We start from the raw sequence: 18319 nt of genomic DNA on the forward strand, positions 1-18319 counted from the left end.
TATGGCCATGTTCTACGGAAGACATTGCATGCACCAATAAGGAGGAGTGATATGATCTAGATAGGAGAATCTAAAAGAGCAAGGTGCAGCCCAAAAATGATCATAGGAGAAGTAGTGAGGAAAGACATGCACAGATTAGGCCTTGTCCAAATATGGCCTCTAATAGAACTGATTGGAGGACTAGGATCCAGGTCACAGACCCCATCTAGCTGTTTTCTACTTCGTTACTATTATTGTCATTTGTTTCCTTTCACTTTCACTTTTCATTTTCCTTGTCCTTGCTTGCATCCATGTAGCCGACCCCATTAAGTTGGGATAGACTTTGATGTTCTTTCTGTTTGTTGTACCAAGCAATGGTGCCTATGAATCTCCAGGATTAGATGAACAAGTACTGTAGGTGGTTAAAAAGAAAAGAAATGAGTTCTAATTTTAGACATTCCATTTGCAGATGATATAACGGCCCTACTCAAATCTGTACTCTACTATGAAAGTAATGTGATGCAATTGGAAATGATCTCGGATGCAAGCAGACACAATGATCAAATATGCGATCAGATCAGAGATAAAGGAAGCAACTGCGTTGTTAAGGGAAGAAATCAGATTGATGGAAGAGAAAAAAGATATGAGATCGATATGCTTAGCTGGAAGAGAACAGTAGAAATCAAGATTGGGATACCAATTCCGTATGTGCATCTCAACAGAATGAAAAAAAAAAAAACTCATATTCTTTACACAAATCATCATTAATTGATACGGGTGCATTACATAAATAAGGGCTTCTAAAATAATTCCTAAATCGAATCATAAAAAGACTACTAATCGTATTCACACACTCAATAAAGTAAAAAAAAAAAAAAAGGCCGTTACCCAGTGCACAAATGCTTCCCGCACATAAGCAGGGTTCTAGGAGGCTATATAGGTAGATAGCCTTACCCCCTTTACGGAGAGGCTGGTTCCCAGGACTCGAACCCGCACCACTACACAGGCGGAAAGAACCCTTTGCCATTGCTCCAAGCAACGACCGCTACACTCAATAAAGTAAATAAACTCAAAACCGAACGATATCTAGATATTAAATATTCTTATTTAACTCAAACACTAAACTACTAATCCCGTGTACTAACTTTTACTACTAATTTTTTATTCTTATTTTACCCCCCACTTTTTGGGCTTATAAATTAGGACCATTAAATTTCATCTCATTGGTCTGCCACCAGCACCTTACAGGCCTCCCAAGCTTGCGCAAAGGCCTCCATACAGGGTTAATGTCCAACATGTTAGGGGTATGCCCACACCCCTATAGTTGGTTTTTGATGATAACAAACATATGAAGGTATTTCACAATTTGCCCTTAAGTATTGTTTTGTAGAGACTTTATATCAAAGATTGAATTTGATGAATGAAAGGAAGAAATAAAGATTGAAGTCATCAACTAAGATGATTAAAAAGTTGGTATCAAGACGAAGAATTGCAAACAAGAAGAAAAGAAGATGAAATGCCAAAGAGTGGAAGATTCAAGTGAAGACCTTTAGGATAGATTAGTCTTTATATGCATTTGCATTGCATCATACTAGAAAAGACAACCATGAGAAATTGAAAAGAGAATGCATCTATCAAAGATAACAGAAACATGTACCTCAGATCACAAACAGATTCTTTATGAGCAGATTTATTAGCTTTCACATTATTCATGTTAGTTTGCCAATACCTAAACAAGTATCCCAAACATAAGATATTCCACACAAAAAAGAGAAATTTCCATGGAAACAAATATAGACAGATATGATAGGGTAAAATAAGAGATGCAATCATACTTTATCGAGCCCCCATCATCACCACTGACCATCCAATTCTCATCGTGACTCCATCCCATCGACCTAATTGCCTGATCATGAGCCTGCACATAAAATTGATCTCAAAACAACTTCCTGTTTAGTCCTTTATAAAAGGCTGCCAACTAGAAGCTACTAAAGTATAGCTTCATACCTGAAGAATCCTTTCAAATTTAAATGACTGGCCATTGTAAGCCTGTGATGAGATGTCTCCCTGAAGGAGCCCACTTTAATAGAAAAAATATCATTGGTCAAAAATTCAAAGAATAACACCTCTGGGATAAATCATAAAGAAAAACTGAAAAATAATATGGTAACCAATCATATCCCTGAACTGTTTCATTCTTCTATAAATCCAATCTCATAGAGTGAAAGAAACATCGGAAAGAAACATTTATTGTCGCCATACACAAAAAACTAGGTAAATGAAGAGTAAACATTCAGATTTAAACTAGAAGCAAGAATACAAGTAAAATCAAGTCAAAAATCAAATAAAAAGATACAAATAGTTCTCACTCAAGCCAGAGAACATTAAAATCAACATTACAAGCAAAAGATATAACCGTATTTAATCACATAAATGCAGAAACTGCTTGCACTCAGTTTGATGGTCAATGGAAAAACACCCCCTACTTCACACCTCAGAATGTTGGAGAAAAATCCAAACTTACTTACCAAGACTTGATTAATTGGACATTTGTTTTTATTTGTAGATGCATGGACAAACTTTGTAGTGAAGCTTGTAGATGGGTTATCTGCATAAGCAACAGTTGGCAACATCTGTGCAGCAACAAAACATGAGAAGAAACAATTAGGAGTTAAGAACACAAGCACCAACTTAGCACTAATTCCCATTAAGGATTGGCGAGTTCAGGCAGGTTGAGATAAGGAGGTCAGATTACATAGGCCCAACCTGACTAAATATGTAGGTTTGGGTTGGACTCACTTAAGAAATATGATATTAAATATATGAAAAAATAAATATTATTGTGTTTTATTGATAGCTAATGATAATCAGGAAAATAGGAGGGTTTGTGGCGGCCAGGGTTGGGCGTGAAAGGGGTTCAATATCCCCCTAAGTCCAAACCCTATGCCAAAATCATACGCACTTATTAACCAGGTCTGGTTCGAGTAGGTTAGTCAGTTTTGAGAAATTCCACCTCCAACACTCATTATCAATAAACCAACAGAAACAAATTGATAAGCTAAGTCAGGAAAGATAACATCTAATTTAAAAAAGCATATAGCATTAACAAAATAAAGGGACTAGTCCATTAATCCAATTAGTACGCACTTTTTTTTTTTTTTTTTTTTGTGGGGTGGTGGGGAGGTGTTGGGGGGAAGATTGAAAAGCAAAATCTAAATACAACAGACAATGAGTTAACATCAAGATGTGCAATGTGATGTTCTAAAAATAACTATGAACACTACTAATATGGAAAGAAAATTAGGGAATAATAGACAAACTTGACAATTCATCGAGGATATTAACTAACATCAATTGCTGCTGCTGGTGTGGGTTGCAATGCAGTCCCATCCCTTGAGTCCCGCTGCCACATACGAGTCTGCAAAATATTGTTTGNGAAGCAGAGGAAGAAGAAGAAAAAAAAAGGAAAAAAAAAAAAAGAGTCGTAGATGAAGAAGCAAAGGAAGAAGAAGAAGAAAAAAAAAAAGACGTAGACGAAGAAGAAGCAAAGAAAGAAGAGGGAAAAAAGAAAAAAAAAAATCGTAGACGAACAAGAAGCAGAGGAAGAAGAGGGAAAAAAAAATCGTAGCTCGAAGACGAAGTAGCAGGGAGGGAAAAAAAAATTACAAACATACATTTTTCTTTGTAATGGCAGAGGAAGTTGAAGAGAGAGTCGCAGAGTTGTATCCAATCGGTCGGTTGAATCCAAAGTTCTCCGATACGATTGTAAATTTGTAATGGCAGAGTCGTAGAGAGAGAGTTCACCGGCCGGTAGAGAGAACCAGAGAAACATGGAGGGTTTTAAAAAAAGACCTTTCATGTTATATTTTCCCCCCACCACCAAACCTTTTTCTTTTTTTTTGTTGTTCACTTGAAGAGTAAAATGATTCCATGCATCTCACACCATTTAAAAACCTGTACTTCATCAAATGAAAAATTTAGAATTAGAATATAAAAAACAAATAATTAAGTGAAAGTAAAAAAAAAAAAAAAACCAAGGCGGTCGCCTTTCATAACAAGTCGTCCAAGGCGACCGCCTTTTATACTTCAGCAATGGCGTCCCTCGCCCTGGCCCTAAAAAACCGCTTGGACGCCAAGGCGTCGCCTTGACAACTATGGACCCAATGATCAAATATGCGATCAGATCAGAGATAAAGGAAGCAACTGCGTTGTTAAGGGAAGAAATCAGATTGATGGAAGAGAAAAAAGATATGAGATCGATATGCTTAGCTGGAAGAGAACAGTAGAAATCAAGATTGGGATACCAATTCCGTATGTGCATCTCAACAGAATGAAAAAAAAAAAAACTCATATTCTTTACACAAATCATCATTAATTGATACGGGTGCATTACATAAATAAGGGCTTCTAAAATAATTCCTAAATCGAATCATAAGAAGACTACTAATCGTATTCACACACTCAATAAAGTAAAAAAAAAAAAAAGGCCGTTACCCAGTGCACAAATGCTTCCCGCACATAAGCAGGGTTCTAGGAGGCTATATAGGTAGACAGCCTTACCCCCTTTACGGAGAGGCTGGTTCCCAGGACTCGAACCCGCACCACTACACAGGCGGAAAGAACCCTTTGCCATTGCTCCAAGCAACGACCGCTACACTCAATAAAGTAAATAAACTCAAAACCGAACGATATCTAGATATTAAATATTCTTATTTAACTCAAACACTAAACTACTAATCCCGTGTACTAACTTTTACTACGAATTTATTATTCTTATTTTACCCCCCACTTTTTGGGCTTATAAATTAGGACCATTAAATTTCATCTCATTAGTCTACCACCAGCACCTTACAGGCCTCCCAAGCTTGCGCAAAGGCCTCCATACAGGGTTAATGTCCAACATGTTAGGGGTATGCCCACACCCCTATAGTTGGTTTTTGATGATAACAAACATATGAAGGTATTTCACAATTTGCCCTTAAGTATTGTTTTGTAGAGACTTTATATCAAAGATCGAATTTGATGAATGAAAGGAAGAAATAAAGATTGAAGTCATCAACTAAGATGATTAAAAAGTTGGTATCAAGACGAAGAATTGCAAACAAGAAGAAAAGAAGATGAAATGCCAAAGAGTGGAAGATTCAAGTGAAGACCTTTAGGATAGATTAGTCTTTATATGCATTTGCATTGCATCATACTAGAAAGACAACCATGAGAAATTGAAAAGAGAATGCATCTATCTAAGATAACAGAAACATGTACCTCAGATCACAAACAGATTCTTTATGAGCGGATTTATTAGCTTTCACATTATTCATGTTAGTTTGCCAATACCTAAACAAGTATCCCAAACATAAGATATTCCACACAAAAAAGAGAAATTTCCATGGAAACAAATATAGACAGATATGATAGGGTAAAATAAGAGATGCAATCATACTTTATCGAGCCCCCATCATCACCACTGACCATCCAATTCTCATCGTGACTCCATCCCATCGACCTAATTGCCTGATCATGAGCCTGCACATAAAATTGATCTCAAAACAACTTCCTGTTTAGTCCTTTATAAAAGGCTGCCAACTAGAAGCTACTAAAGTATAGCTTCATACCTGAAGAATCCTTTCAAATTTAAATGACTGGCCATTGTAAGCCTGTGATGAGATGTCTCCCTGAAGGAGCCCACTTTAATAGAAAAAATATCATTGGTCAAAAATTCAAAGAATAACACCTCTGGAATAAATCATAAAGAAAAACTGAAAAATAATATGGTAACCAATCATATCCCTGAACTGTTTCATTCTTCTATAAATCCAATCTCATAGAGTGAAAGAAACATCGGAAAGAAACATTTATTGTCGCCATACACAAAAAACTAGGTAAATGAAAAGTAAACATTCAGATTTAAACTAGAAGCAAGAATACAAGTAAAATCAAGTCAAAAATCAAATAAAAAGATACAAATAGTTCTCACTCAAGCCAAAGAACATTAAAATCAACATTACAATCAAAAGATATTACCGTATTTAATCACATAAATGGAGAAACTGCTTGCACTCAGTTTGATGGTCAATGGAAAAACACCCCCTACTTCACACCTCAGAATGTTGGAGAAAAATCCAAACTTACTTACCAAGACTTGATTAATTGGACATTTGTTTTTATTTGTAGATGCATGGACAAACTTTGTAGTGAAGCTTGTAGATGGGTTATCTGCATAAGCAACAGTTGGCAACATCTGTGCAGCAACAAAACATGAGAAGAAACAATTAGGAGTTAAGAACACAAGCACCAACTTAGCACTAATTCCCATTAAGGATTGGCGGGTTCAGGCAGGTTGAGATAAGGAGGTCAGATTACATAGGCCCAACCTGACTAAATATGTAGGTTTGGGTTGGACTCACTTAAGAAATATGATATTAAATATATGAAAAAATAAATATTATTGTGTTTTATTGATAGCTAATGATAATCAGGAAAATAGGAGGGTTTGTGGCGGCCAGGGCTGGGCGTGAAAGGGGTTCAATATCCCCCTAAGTCCAAACCCTATGCCGAAATCATACGCACTTATTAACCAGGTCTGGTTCGAGTAGGTTAGTCAGTTTTGAGAAATTCCACCTCCAACACTCATTATCAATAAACCAACAGAAACAAATTGATAAGCTAAGTCGGGAAAGATAACATCTAATTTAAAAAAGCATATAGCATTAACAAAATAAAGGGACTAGTCCATTAATCCAATTAGTACGCACTTTTTTTTTTTTTGTGGGGTGGTGGGGAGGTGTTGGGGGGAAGATTGAAAAGCAAAATCTAAATACAACAGACAATGAGTTAACATCAAGATGTGCAATGTGATATTCTCAAAATAACTATGAACACTACTAATATGGAGAGAAAAATTAGGGAATAATAGGCAAACTTGACAATTCATCGAGGATATTAACTAACATCAATTGCTGCTGCTGATGTGGGTTGCAATGCAGTCCCATCCCTTGAGTCCCGCTGCCACATACGAGTCTGCAAAATATTGTTTGCATTTATTTGTGAGACAGCTAGCTCTTTCGCCAAATGACTCGTCAACATGCATACCAGTGAACTTTCAAAAATAAAGCTGGTCAAAAAGTTTTGACATTGTAAATAAGAACCTAGACTTTTGATCGGGGGGAAAAGGTCATCCAATAAGATACTAACTGTTGACACAGGGAAACTGAGAATTGTACACAATAACCACACACACACATACGCAAAAAAGAAACGAAAGAAAGAGTTACAGCAATGTAAATTTAGGTTATCAGTAAGCCTGACATGTACTTGAATATCCCAAAAATATGTTATGACAAGTTCCTTCAGCAGAAAAAAAAAATCATCAAATTGGGACTGTTTGATGCTTCAATGAAGGAAGAGCAGTTTTCGTTCTCTTGGTTATTTTTATAATAGATAAAATTATATTATATTGGCCAAAAAGTAACCTGAAAGTAAGTTAGACTATGGGCATGCATATACATACAAGTATTTAGGTTATTAGATGAAAGAAAAGGCAGTACAAGGAAACAATCAACAACAAATTAGGATAGAAAGGAGACATCCAAGTAGACCAAGACGAGCCACCTTATTGCAAGAAACGAAGAGCAGTATCCAAGATTCTACAAGACTACAACTGATAACAAACCAAGTCCTCCAAAATGACAGCTCTCAAGATAAAATTGTCTTTCTTAGGTCCAAACGTTTTTCACAAGCTCTCAAGTCTCGAGCAATTTGTTCCACTTTTAATGCAAATATAAAAGTTAATACTCACGAATTGCCATGACCATTTCATCAAAGGAACAGAATCAGGGGGAGATTGGAAATTATTTTGTTGTGGTGCTCTTGATTATAGGATTCTTTGTGATGGTGGTTATTGGAAAATATTTGTCCTTGTGTACTGCTACATGTGAGTGGGAGATTCAATTTATTGTCTACTCAAGATTATTTCGTTTGAAGACGTTTATGCTCGTGTGTGTCCTCAGCAAATATTTTATCTTTTGAAGATGGTATATTCAGCCACTTGATGTTGTTTGGTATATGCAACAACCTGATGTTGTTTAGTCCTCAGCAACCTAATGCTGCCTATTTATCTGTGGAATTTTCTGGGAGATCTCTGTTTGAGGCTCGTGAATACTTTTGTTGTAGCTATTGGGAGTGTAGAATTAGGGATAATAGACTTGTACCTTAGTGCGCACAGTCCCTTCTTTTTTTTTGGATGAATTACCAAGAAGAGAAGAATATACAAAGGAAAAAGGGGGGAGGGAAGGCAAAAGCCAATGAGGAGAAACCAACCCACGGGGGGACAACAGAGAAAAAAAACTAAACATAAAAAATCCTGAAGATACAAAGGGGGGGGAGAATACATGCAATCAAGAAGAGGGAATGTGGATGAGATCAACCTGCAGGTTCTAGGAAGCAATGATGTGGGAGTTTCTAGGGGAGGAGGGGACGGGCCGAATTGGGAGGGCATGGATTTTAGAGGTAACATCAAAGTAGATAGCTTTCCAAATCATATCTTGTGAACGAAATTTAGGGGTCCATCTACAAATGTTACGCTCCATCCAGAGATGGTTAATGGTAGCACAAAAGGCCAATTTACCAACAGTGTCACAGATGGAGGAGCCAGAGAAGGTCATGTCAATCCAGTTTCATTCCTTATGGAAGGGAAGAATGCATCTCCTAGTAGGCCAATATTTGGAGAGAACAGATTTAAAAACAAATGAGGAGAAGGGGCAGGAGAAGAAGAGATAAGGGATATCCTCCTTTCCTTGAGGGTAAAGGCAACAATAAGGGTTGACGGGAATGTTGTGGTGGATGAGGAAGGATTGGGTGGGGAGACAGGAGGACAAGCATCTCCAAAAAGTGAAGCTGTGTCAGGGGATGTGGTCTTTGAACCAGACTAACTTATGCCCAGGAACAACCGGGGAAGGGGTTCTAACAAAGGACTAAGCTGAGGCAGAGGAGAAGATCCCATTGGAAGGGAGTCAGCTGCATTTATCTTCTCTTCCTCTATGACCAGGGGGAAGAGGAAGGAGGGAAGACTAGAAATCAAGTAGAGAAGGAGGAGAGGAGGGAAAGGAGGGAGGGGACCACCCAGTGGGGGAGAGGATAGAGGAGACAAAAGCATTGGCAGGGAGGCCAAAAGCGTATATGACTCTGGGGGAAACCAAGTGAGCCAAGATGCCCGAAGGGTGCCAGGGGTCCTTCCAAAGAAAGGTGGTCTGACTATTACCAATGGAGAAGGAAATTACTAAGAGGGCGATGGTCCTATAGTCCATAATCTTTCTCCAGATCTAGGAGGCATCAACAATGGAAGGGGCAATCCAGAAGGAATTGTGCTTGAGGACCCCAGCAAGGATCCAATCAACCCAAATACTTTTGTGTTTGGACACAATTTTCCAAATAATCTTAAGGACACCCGCAAAGTTGGCGTCCTTGATTCTTCTTATGCCTAAACCTCCCTCTGATTTGGGAAGACAAACTTTTTTCCAACTGAGAGGCCGAAGGAATTTAAAGGAATCAGAGCCCTTCCAAAGGAAGGAGCATAAGAGACCTTCAAAAGACTTAATCACAGAAGTCGGAAGGACAAAGGTAACAGACCAATAGATGTACATGGACTAGAGGACCGATTTGATGAGAGTGAGGCGGCCAGCAAATGAGAGGAGTTTGCCTTTTCAAAGTTAAATTTTTCTCCTTAGCTGATCAAGAAGGGTGTACAATAATGGGAGGAGAGCCTGGTGGAGATTAGAGGAAGACCCAAATATTTAACAGGCAAGGATCCTAGCAGAATTCCCGAGATTCCTAAGAGAAAACCTTAGACATCAGGGGAAACACCGGAGAGGAAGATGTTGGATTTGAGGAGGTTGATTCTAAGCCCCGAAGGGGATTCAAGGGAATAGAGAGTGGCCATGATAGTGGTGATAGAGAGAGGGCCAGCCTTGGAAAAGATCATAAAGCCATCAACAAGAGTCCCTTCTTTATTTATAACAAAATAAAAGTCTTAATTCTTACATGAGCAGAAGTCCTAGTCTATACATGAGTCTAAGTCAACTAAGTCATAGTCCTAGTCATAATAATGTACTATTCAATGCTCCCCCTCAAGTTGGTGCATGGATATCATGCATACCCAACTTAGACAAAATAAAATGAAAAGATGTACTATTAAGTCCCTTTGTGAGAATATCTGCTAGCTGATCTTCACTTCGCACAAAAGGAATACAGATCAGTCATTGCTCTAACCTCTCCTTGATGAAATGTCTATCGATATGGATATGCTTGGTAGGATCATGCTGAGCAGGGTTGTGTTCAATACTGAAGGCTGACTTATTATCACAATATAGTAACATCGGCACCTAGATGGACACATCCACGTCTTAAAGGAGACACTACAACCAAAGGAGCTCGTAAATCACATGTGCCATAGCTCCGAACTCAGCTTTTGCACTTGATCTAGTCACAACTGACTGATCTTACTGTGCCACGTAACCAAGTTACCACTAACAAATGTATAGTAGCCAGTAGTAGAGCGATGATCGTCTAGAGAGCCTACCCAATCAGCATCAATGTATGCCTCAATCCTCATATGATTTGTAGAAGAGAATAAAATGCCATTTCCTGGTGCTGTCTTCAAGTACCTAAGAATCTTGTTCACAACATCCATGTGTGATGAATAGGGATCATGCATGTATTGACCCTTATCAACCAGCCATTGATACTGACCCTTATCAACAGGTTCACCTTCTTTGCTTCTGAGATGAGAGTTAACCTCAATAAGAGTATCCAAGGGTTTACACCCAAACATACCAATCTCTGAGAGGAGGTCCAAGGTATATTTTCTCTCGGAGAGAACAAAACCCTTGGTTAAATGTGCCACCCCAATGCCAAGAAAGTATTTCAGTCTTCCTAGGTCCTTGATCTCCAACTCCTTACCAAGATAGGCCTTAAGCTTAGAGATTTCATTTGTATCATTGCCGGTAATGCTACCAGCACAATAATCCAATCACCCATTTTTTTAACAAATAGGGTATGATCAGCATTACTTTGTGTAAAGCAAATAGCTATCATGGCCTTGTGAAAATGACCAAACCATACCCTGGGGATTGCATCAATCCATACAGAGCTCTTTTCGGTTTATACCACTAGCCTTGTGTTTCTGAACTAAAGTATCCAAGTGGAATGTCCATATACACTTCTTCAGTCAGCTCCCTATAAAGAAATGTGTTTTTGACATCCAGTTGTTGTAGTTTCCTCCTCGGTTCATTGCACAGGAGATGATAACTTGGACTGTATTCATTTTTGCTACAGGTGCAAAGGTCTCCTGGTAATCAATCCCATAAGTCTGAGTAAATCTTTTAGCCACCAGTCTTACCTTGTATCGATCCACAGTCCCATCGGCATTATGCTTGACCGTGAACATCCATTTGCAGCCAACTGGTCACTTTTGCAAGGGAAGAACAACCAGATCCCATGTGTTATTGTTATGAAGAGCTCTCATCTCATCATTCATTACCTCCTTCCACTTAGGTTAATACTTACCTCCTGTCAGGTTTTAGGAATAGAACTAGAGGACAAAGAGGACATAAATGCAAGATATGATGGGGAGAGAGCATTATCCAACATTACGTTAGAAATAGGATCCTGAGTACAAGTTCGACTACCTTTTCTACAAGCAATAGGAACATCAAGAGACTGATCAAAAGTGAGGGGAAAGGTTATACCTGGAAGAGAGGACTCAGGATCAGGAAGCAATGGAGTAGCAGTGGTAGTATAAGTGGTAGTTCAGTTGTCCTTTTTTCCCAAGAGAATACCTTTATCAGTGAACCATCCTGTGTTTTCTGCTGAATCTATAGCTCCCCCTGAACAGTAACTTCTGGACTAATGGGAACCTCTGAACTAGTAGACTTTATTCCAGTATCCTTCCATGTAGCACCATCATCTATGGTAAGGTGTAAAGGACACTCAAAAGTAGGAATCTGAATCACCTCTTCACTAACAGAGGGCTCCCTTAAAGACGTGGGAAGTAAGCCTCAGTCTCATGAAATAACACATCCATGGAAACAAAGAGCCGTCGAGAAGGTGGATGATAGCATCGGTATCCTTTCTGAGTGGGAGAATAACCCACAAAAATACACTGGAATCCACGATGATCAAGCTTGCTCGGAACCTGATGATTACGAACAAAGAAAACACAACTAAAGACCTTGGGAGGAACAACAAAGGTTCGAGACCCAGATAACAACTCAATGGGACTCTTAAAACCAAGTATATGGAAAGGCATCCTATTGATGAGATAGGAAGCAGTGAGAACGGCCTCACTCCAATAGGGAGTAGGGACTTGCATCTCAAACATCAAGTAGCGAGTAACCTCAAGGAGATGGCGATTCTTGCATTCAGCCACAGCATTTTGTGCCGAAGTATCTACACAACTAGTCTGAAGAATTATCCCATAATTAACCAAGTAAAACTGAAAGGAACTATCCATATATTCCTTCTCATTATCAGCTCGCAGTATCTTGATTTTAGCATCAAACTGGGTCCTAACCATGCAATGAAATTCCTGAAAGCACTGAAAAACCTCACCTTTATGATGCATAATAAATTCAAGTAGAATGATTATTGCAATCAATAAAAGTAACAAACCATCGATAGCCAGAAATAGAGAGAAGCATAAGGAATAGTACTTCTATTATCAGAAAGAGGATAAACATTCTGAGTTTGTTTTCCAAAACACACGTATCACAAATAAACTGGTCCATAGTATAGTGTTTAACTAATGCTGGAAATAATCTTAGATAAAGTGCCCCATGGGGGTGACCTAGAAGTCGATGCCATCCTAAAAGTTTAGAGAGTGCAAAATCATATAAAGTGTGTAGAGCCTGAGAGGGACCAATGTCTAGGTAATAGAGACCACCACTCATTTTACCATTGCCAATCGTTGCTCCTGTCACTAAGTTCTAAAACACACAGTGAGTAGGAAAGAAAGTGACTTTATAATTCAAATCCTTAGTGATAATACCAATAAACAACAAAATAGTAAAAAACTTAGGACCTGTAGCACAAAGGATAGTGATAATAAAGGAGAACACTGAATAGAACCCAACCCAAAAATAAGTGAGAGGGAACCATCAACAATGCGAACTTTTGTATTACCTGAAGAGGGACAATAGGTAGAAAAGAAAGTATGTAAACCGGTCATGTGATCAGTAGCCCCGGAGTCAATTATCTAAGACTGGAAGGCTATAGATGCACTAGGACCACAAACTATAGTACCTGAGTGGGCTGAGTGGAAGGCAGCGATTGTTGGCAGAGAAGAGGCAACAACAGCAGTAAAGAATCCCATCTGAGTTAAAATACGACGAAGCATAGCCATTTCGTCAGTAGAGAAGGACACACCTGCAGTAGTAGAGCCATCAGAATCAATTGTAGTCTCGAACTGATTTTCCTGAGTGGTCTTCCCACGACCCTGATTATGCCCACGAGAATTAATAGGACATCCATGAATCTTCCAACAAGTCTCCTTTTGTGACGCTCCTTGCCACAAAAGTTACATTTAACAACAGGTTTGTTGGAAGAGGATGAAGTAATAGGTTGTGAACATGTACCAGTAGAAGAAACAAGATCGGATCGATCTTGAGAAACAGGCTGTAGCATCTCAGATCGACTATGTTCCTCAACCTAAATGATTGAATAGGCTTCCTCAAGGGCGGGTACTCGATCACGATTAAGCATATTAGCCCTAATCATTGAGACCTGCCAAGAAATCATAAACGTGGAGCTCCTCCTCACGCTTCTTAAACCTAACAACATCAGCCTCACAAACAGGTTGATAAGTCTCATAATAATCAATCTCATTCTACACACCCCGCAGATCAGAGTAATATTAAGCCACAAGAAAGCTCTTTCTGAGTAGCCCGATGAGACTTCTTCCTCAGTTCAAAACACTGGGCACGCCTGCCCACGTGAGAATAAGTGGCCTTAGCGGATCTTAGCAGCGAAATCAAGTAACAGATATGTCCGAGCAATAGAAGAAGACATAAAATTAATAAGGTAGGGCATTACCATCTAGTTGGCAGCATCCCATTCGTCCTGAAAAGGACCTGTAGTAGGAGGGCATACTGAATCACCTGTAAGAAATCCAATATAACCATGACGAGCAATCGATAGGTAGTAAAACCGAGACCAAATCAGATAGTTGTTTCCATCTAACTTGATGGTGCTAGTAGGGAAGAGAGGGTAATCATGTCCAAAGGAATGACCCCTTACTTCCTGAGTAACTGATATCCCGGAATCTTCAGACGCCACAGGTGCAGGTTCAACAAGAAATCACAAGATAAGACGACCAAGCCAGAGCTAATAAAGCATAAGAAACTTTAAGACAATTGACAAAGGCCCCAGTAGGAGAACACTCACCACGAGAGAACCTAAGAGAGGCAAAATTGCCCCCTTTATAGAGAGCTTGGAGTTTTTTTTTTTTTTTTTAGTGTGGGTGGAGAGGCTAGCGAATGGGTTGGGAATGTCCTAGGTTAGTCCTAGTTGGATTCAGTTAGGTGGGTTAGGATTAGGATTGGGTAAGTCTGAGTCGGTTTACTATTAGGTTGGGTTAGGTTAGGTGGATTAGGATTGGTTGGTTTAGGTCGGTTTAAGAGAAGGCCCTAAATTTGAGTCGGCTTAGGAGTCTTAGGTGTTGGTGGTTTCAGTAAAGAGCAAGGGAAGCCTGAGTCAGTAGGTCTTACAGGTCGCAGAATGCAGGAAGGCTTCAGCGATGGTTGAAGGCGAAGGCGATGGCATTTCAGGGAAGGTGAAGGCGAGGAATTCTAGGTTTCAGGTCTGGGTTTCAATGATGGATGTTGAGGGGTTTGAGGTCTGGGTTTCAGGAATGAGGAGATGGGTTTCAGGCGAAGGCTGAGTTGCAGGTTGCAGGCAAAAGTTGGAGGCTGGGATTTGGTTGCAGCGATGGAGAAGATGGAGGGGTTTCAGCAATGAAGGAGATGGGTTTCAAGCGAAAGCTGAGTTTGCAGGTTGCAGGCAAAGGTTGGAGGCGTGGGATCTGGTTGCAGCGATGGCTGAGATAAGGTTTTATTGTAGGAAGATAGGTCACAGTAGGGGTTTGCAGCGATGGAGGCGTGTGGTATTGGCAGTAGTAGGAAGGTGACAGTGTGGTGCTTGGTTTCAGCAGCTGTAAGGCTAAACTTTGGTAAGAGGAGGGCGAAGAGTAGAATAGGAGGGGAGTTTGAGGTTTGGTGATCAGACTTGCTCTGATACCATGTAGAATTGGGGAAAATAGACTTGTACCTTAGTGGGTACAGTCCCTTCTTTATTTATAGCAAAATAGAAGTCCTAGTTCTTACATGAGTAGAAGTCCCAATACTTACATAAGTAGAAGTCCTAGTTCATACATGAGTCTAAGTAAACTAAGTCATAGTCCTAGTTATAATAATGCACTATTCAACAGGGAGATACAGTTTCTGTTGGAGCACCTTCTTTGGGAAGTTCTTTTGTTGCTGGAATGCCTTCTCTGAAAGGGCTTTCGTTGATATTGAAGTGCCTTCTTTGGGAAGGACTTTTGTTGCTTTTGGAGTTGCTGATGGCTTTATGATGGTTGATTGGATTCTTTCTGTGCTCATTGGAGTTTTTGTTGATCCAAGCTGGAGTTTTCTATTGCTATGTGTGAACTCCAGCTTAAGGGGGAGTGTTAGAACATATGATAGCATGTATCGGTTGGAGGGCTATAAGTGACCATATACCTCTATACCGTGTGATTATATTTGATATATCTTTGTTAGTTTCCTATTTTGATTATGCATTCTACTTTCCTATTTGGGTTATGACTATATAATATGTAGTCTATTTATTGAATGAAAGGGGAAGAACCAACCACAGGGTTGTGACTCCCAAGTTACACAAATCTCTTTGCCTCTCTCTTATTTCTTTTTGTTTAATTCTGGTTCTCAAATCTTTACTGAAACAATCTCCTCAGACATGGTTTAGTTGGTTTACTAATGTGGTACTTGAGTTTGGGCTGTCATGATGTAACAGTGATCACTCAGCTTTCTATCAGCAATCTGGTGTGGGGGATATTCCAATTGTTGATGTTGATAATATTGTTTGTACTGGAGATGATGTTGAGGGTATCCAAAGATATACTCTCAGGGCAAATACGATCAAACATAAAGCAACGCTTTCTTGGCAAAGTTTTAGGCGATAAGAGACCGACAAGCTTGTTGGAGCTGCTGAGCATAACGAATTGAAGCCGAAGACGGATCAATGTAGCTTGCCTACCAAGCCGATAGGAGAAGGGCTGAAGGATGGAGTGTGCACCTGTCGTGTGCCCCACAACACAAAGGAGATATGTGCAGCTACGCAACAAAAATTTCAAATTAAGGATCTGGGAAGATTGAAATATTTTTTGGGTATTTAAATTGCTCAGTCAAGAAAAAGAATTTCTGTCACACCCCACCTCCACTCACCTGAAGGCTGGTGACATGGATACACACACGTGTCCACAATCCATCCAGGATCCATGATGCAGCACTTTAAGTTCATAAAGCTATGAAATGATTCTATGATCACATAGATAATAATAAATCAAAATATACACAACTGGTGATGTCTAATGATATTTAACATATTTACCAAAATAAGGTTTTCACAGTGGAATCAGAATTACAATTATGCCCCTAGGGCTACATCTGATAAGTACAAAAAGAATCAAAATGGAAGATGATACTCTCATCCTCAACGTGCTCCGAATGCACAATTGTCACATACACAACCGTCCTTATGCGTAGCTAGCTCCTTATCCCAGAGATCACCTCCGTAAAGAGTCGGCTCCTCAACCACAGACTCCGGATGGTTACCTGAATCAACATCTAAAAAAAGAAGGGCAACAACGGGGCTTCCACAAAGCCCAGTGAGGGGTACAGACACACACATTCACAACAATTTATGAAATGCAACAAGTATAAATGCCCAACCAAACCAATATGGATGCAATTAAATGAATGCAATGACATGATCCGTATTATTAGCAAACAAACCTAGTCAACAGATTCTAAGTCCATAATGGGTATCAATGCTAGTGCAACATAGGTGGTATCCCCAGTCACGAATGTACGTTATCGGTCCCCAAAGATACAAGCTAGTATGAGTCAGGAGCATATCGGTCCCTACATAGCTACTTCAGTATCCGATAAGCCATTATTAATAATCCCTCATAATACCACTATATCGAATCCAACATCCTATGTAGGGCATACCCACCAGTCACCACCGAATCCAACGTCGTGTGAGGGTTTGTCACGACGCACTGGCATCCCCACCACCTCAATCACCGAAAATCGTCCCCAACCTCAGACCATCAGATGGTAGGATTAGCCAAAACGTAAACCCTATTGGAAAGGGTTGTAGCACCAGGGTGGTTGTCCTAGCCCAATGCATTTTATCATGGTATGAGTCACATCACAAACAAACTCACACACCCCATGGGCATACAGTGCCAGAACCTAACCTTCGGCTACCCATGGGCATGTAGTGCCGGAACCAACCTTCGGCCAACCTACACCCCAATCTCCACAACACACTCCCACACACTCACCTTGGGTATGCAATGTCGAGACCCAACCTTCGGCTACCTGTATCCCAGTCACACACACACACACATTCACAACTCACATCATTATGCAGCGCACACATTCACTTAAAGAACAGATTTATAATATGCAAATGACATGCTCATCCACATATGCATCATAACATAAACATTCCATAAAAGTCACACAAAATCCCCTCACCTCGAATCTCAAGTGTCGGTGGATAGCTGATGACCTTGTGCCATGTTGTCCTGTCACTTCTTGGTTCTACTCCTAGGATACATAAGGTTTTTGAGCAAATTAGTCATCCATAGGGAAGTGGGACCCTAGGGCACACATTCTAGCTTCATTCCTATTTTCCTTTTTCTTTGAATTGTTCTCAAGTTGGGGGTTTTATGATTATAAGGCTAACTTATAAATGGGGATGTTCACCCATTTCAAATAGCTTAGATTTAGGTGCTTAGTGGGTTAGTTAAGATAGGGTTGCACAATGAACCCAAATTCCTCAAAGCTCAAGTTTAGGTAAAGCTAAATTAGGGAATTTCGGTTGAAGGTTTATGTGGTGACCACCAATGGCTTATTTGACCACTCCAAGTCACCATTCATGTGTTTAATTTCATTTTCCCCAACTTAATTTTGGGTTTAAGTGGTGAGATGTAGAGGATTTGGGCAAATTCCATTAATTCTATGGTTTGGTTACCCAAGTTAGGGATTTTAGGTGGGAATTT

At 39.6% G+C, this 18319-nt stretch overlaps 1 protein-coding gene across 5 annotated transcripts in view; it reads right to left on the reverse strand.

Annotated features, from left to right (window-relative positions):
* LOC122081162 overlaps positions 1-18319 on the reverse strand; it is a 30569-nt gene that overhangs the window by 1016 nt on the left and 11234 nt on the right. For 2 of the 5 annotated variants that reach the window (XM_042648158.1, XM_042648156.1), the window contains exons 4-8: positions 6928-6996; positions 6113-6217; positions 5592-5664; positions 5420-5502; positions 5242-5313 (exon numbers count right to left, since the gene is read on the reverse strand). In XM_042648158.1, the coding sequence (XP_042504092.1) occupies positions 5242-5313; positions 5420-5502; positions 5592-5664; positions 6113-6217; positions 6928-6996 (402 nt within the window). Of the gene's footprint in view, positions 1-1636; positions 1709-1814; positions 1898-1986; positions 2060-2507; positions 2613-3328; positions 3398-5241; positions 5314-5419; positions 5503-5591; positions 5665-6112; positions 6218-6927; positions 6997-18319 lie in introns of all 5 variants that reach the window. The other 3 variants (XM_042648157.1, XM_042648159.1, XM_042648160.1) reach the window with 3 other exon arrangements.

The sequence above is a fragment of the Macadamia integrifolia genome, chromosome 6 (assembly GCF_013358625.1).
Source record: "Macadamia integrifolia cultivar HAES 741 chromosome 6, SCU_Mint_v3, whole genome shotgun sequence".
NCBI lineage: Eukaryota > Viridiplantae > Streptophyta > Magnoliopsida > Proteales > Proteaceae > Macadamia > Macadamia integrifolia.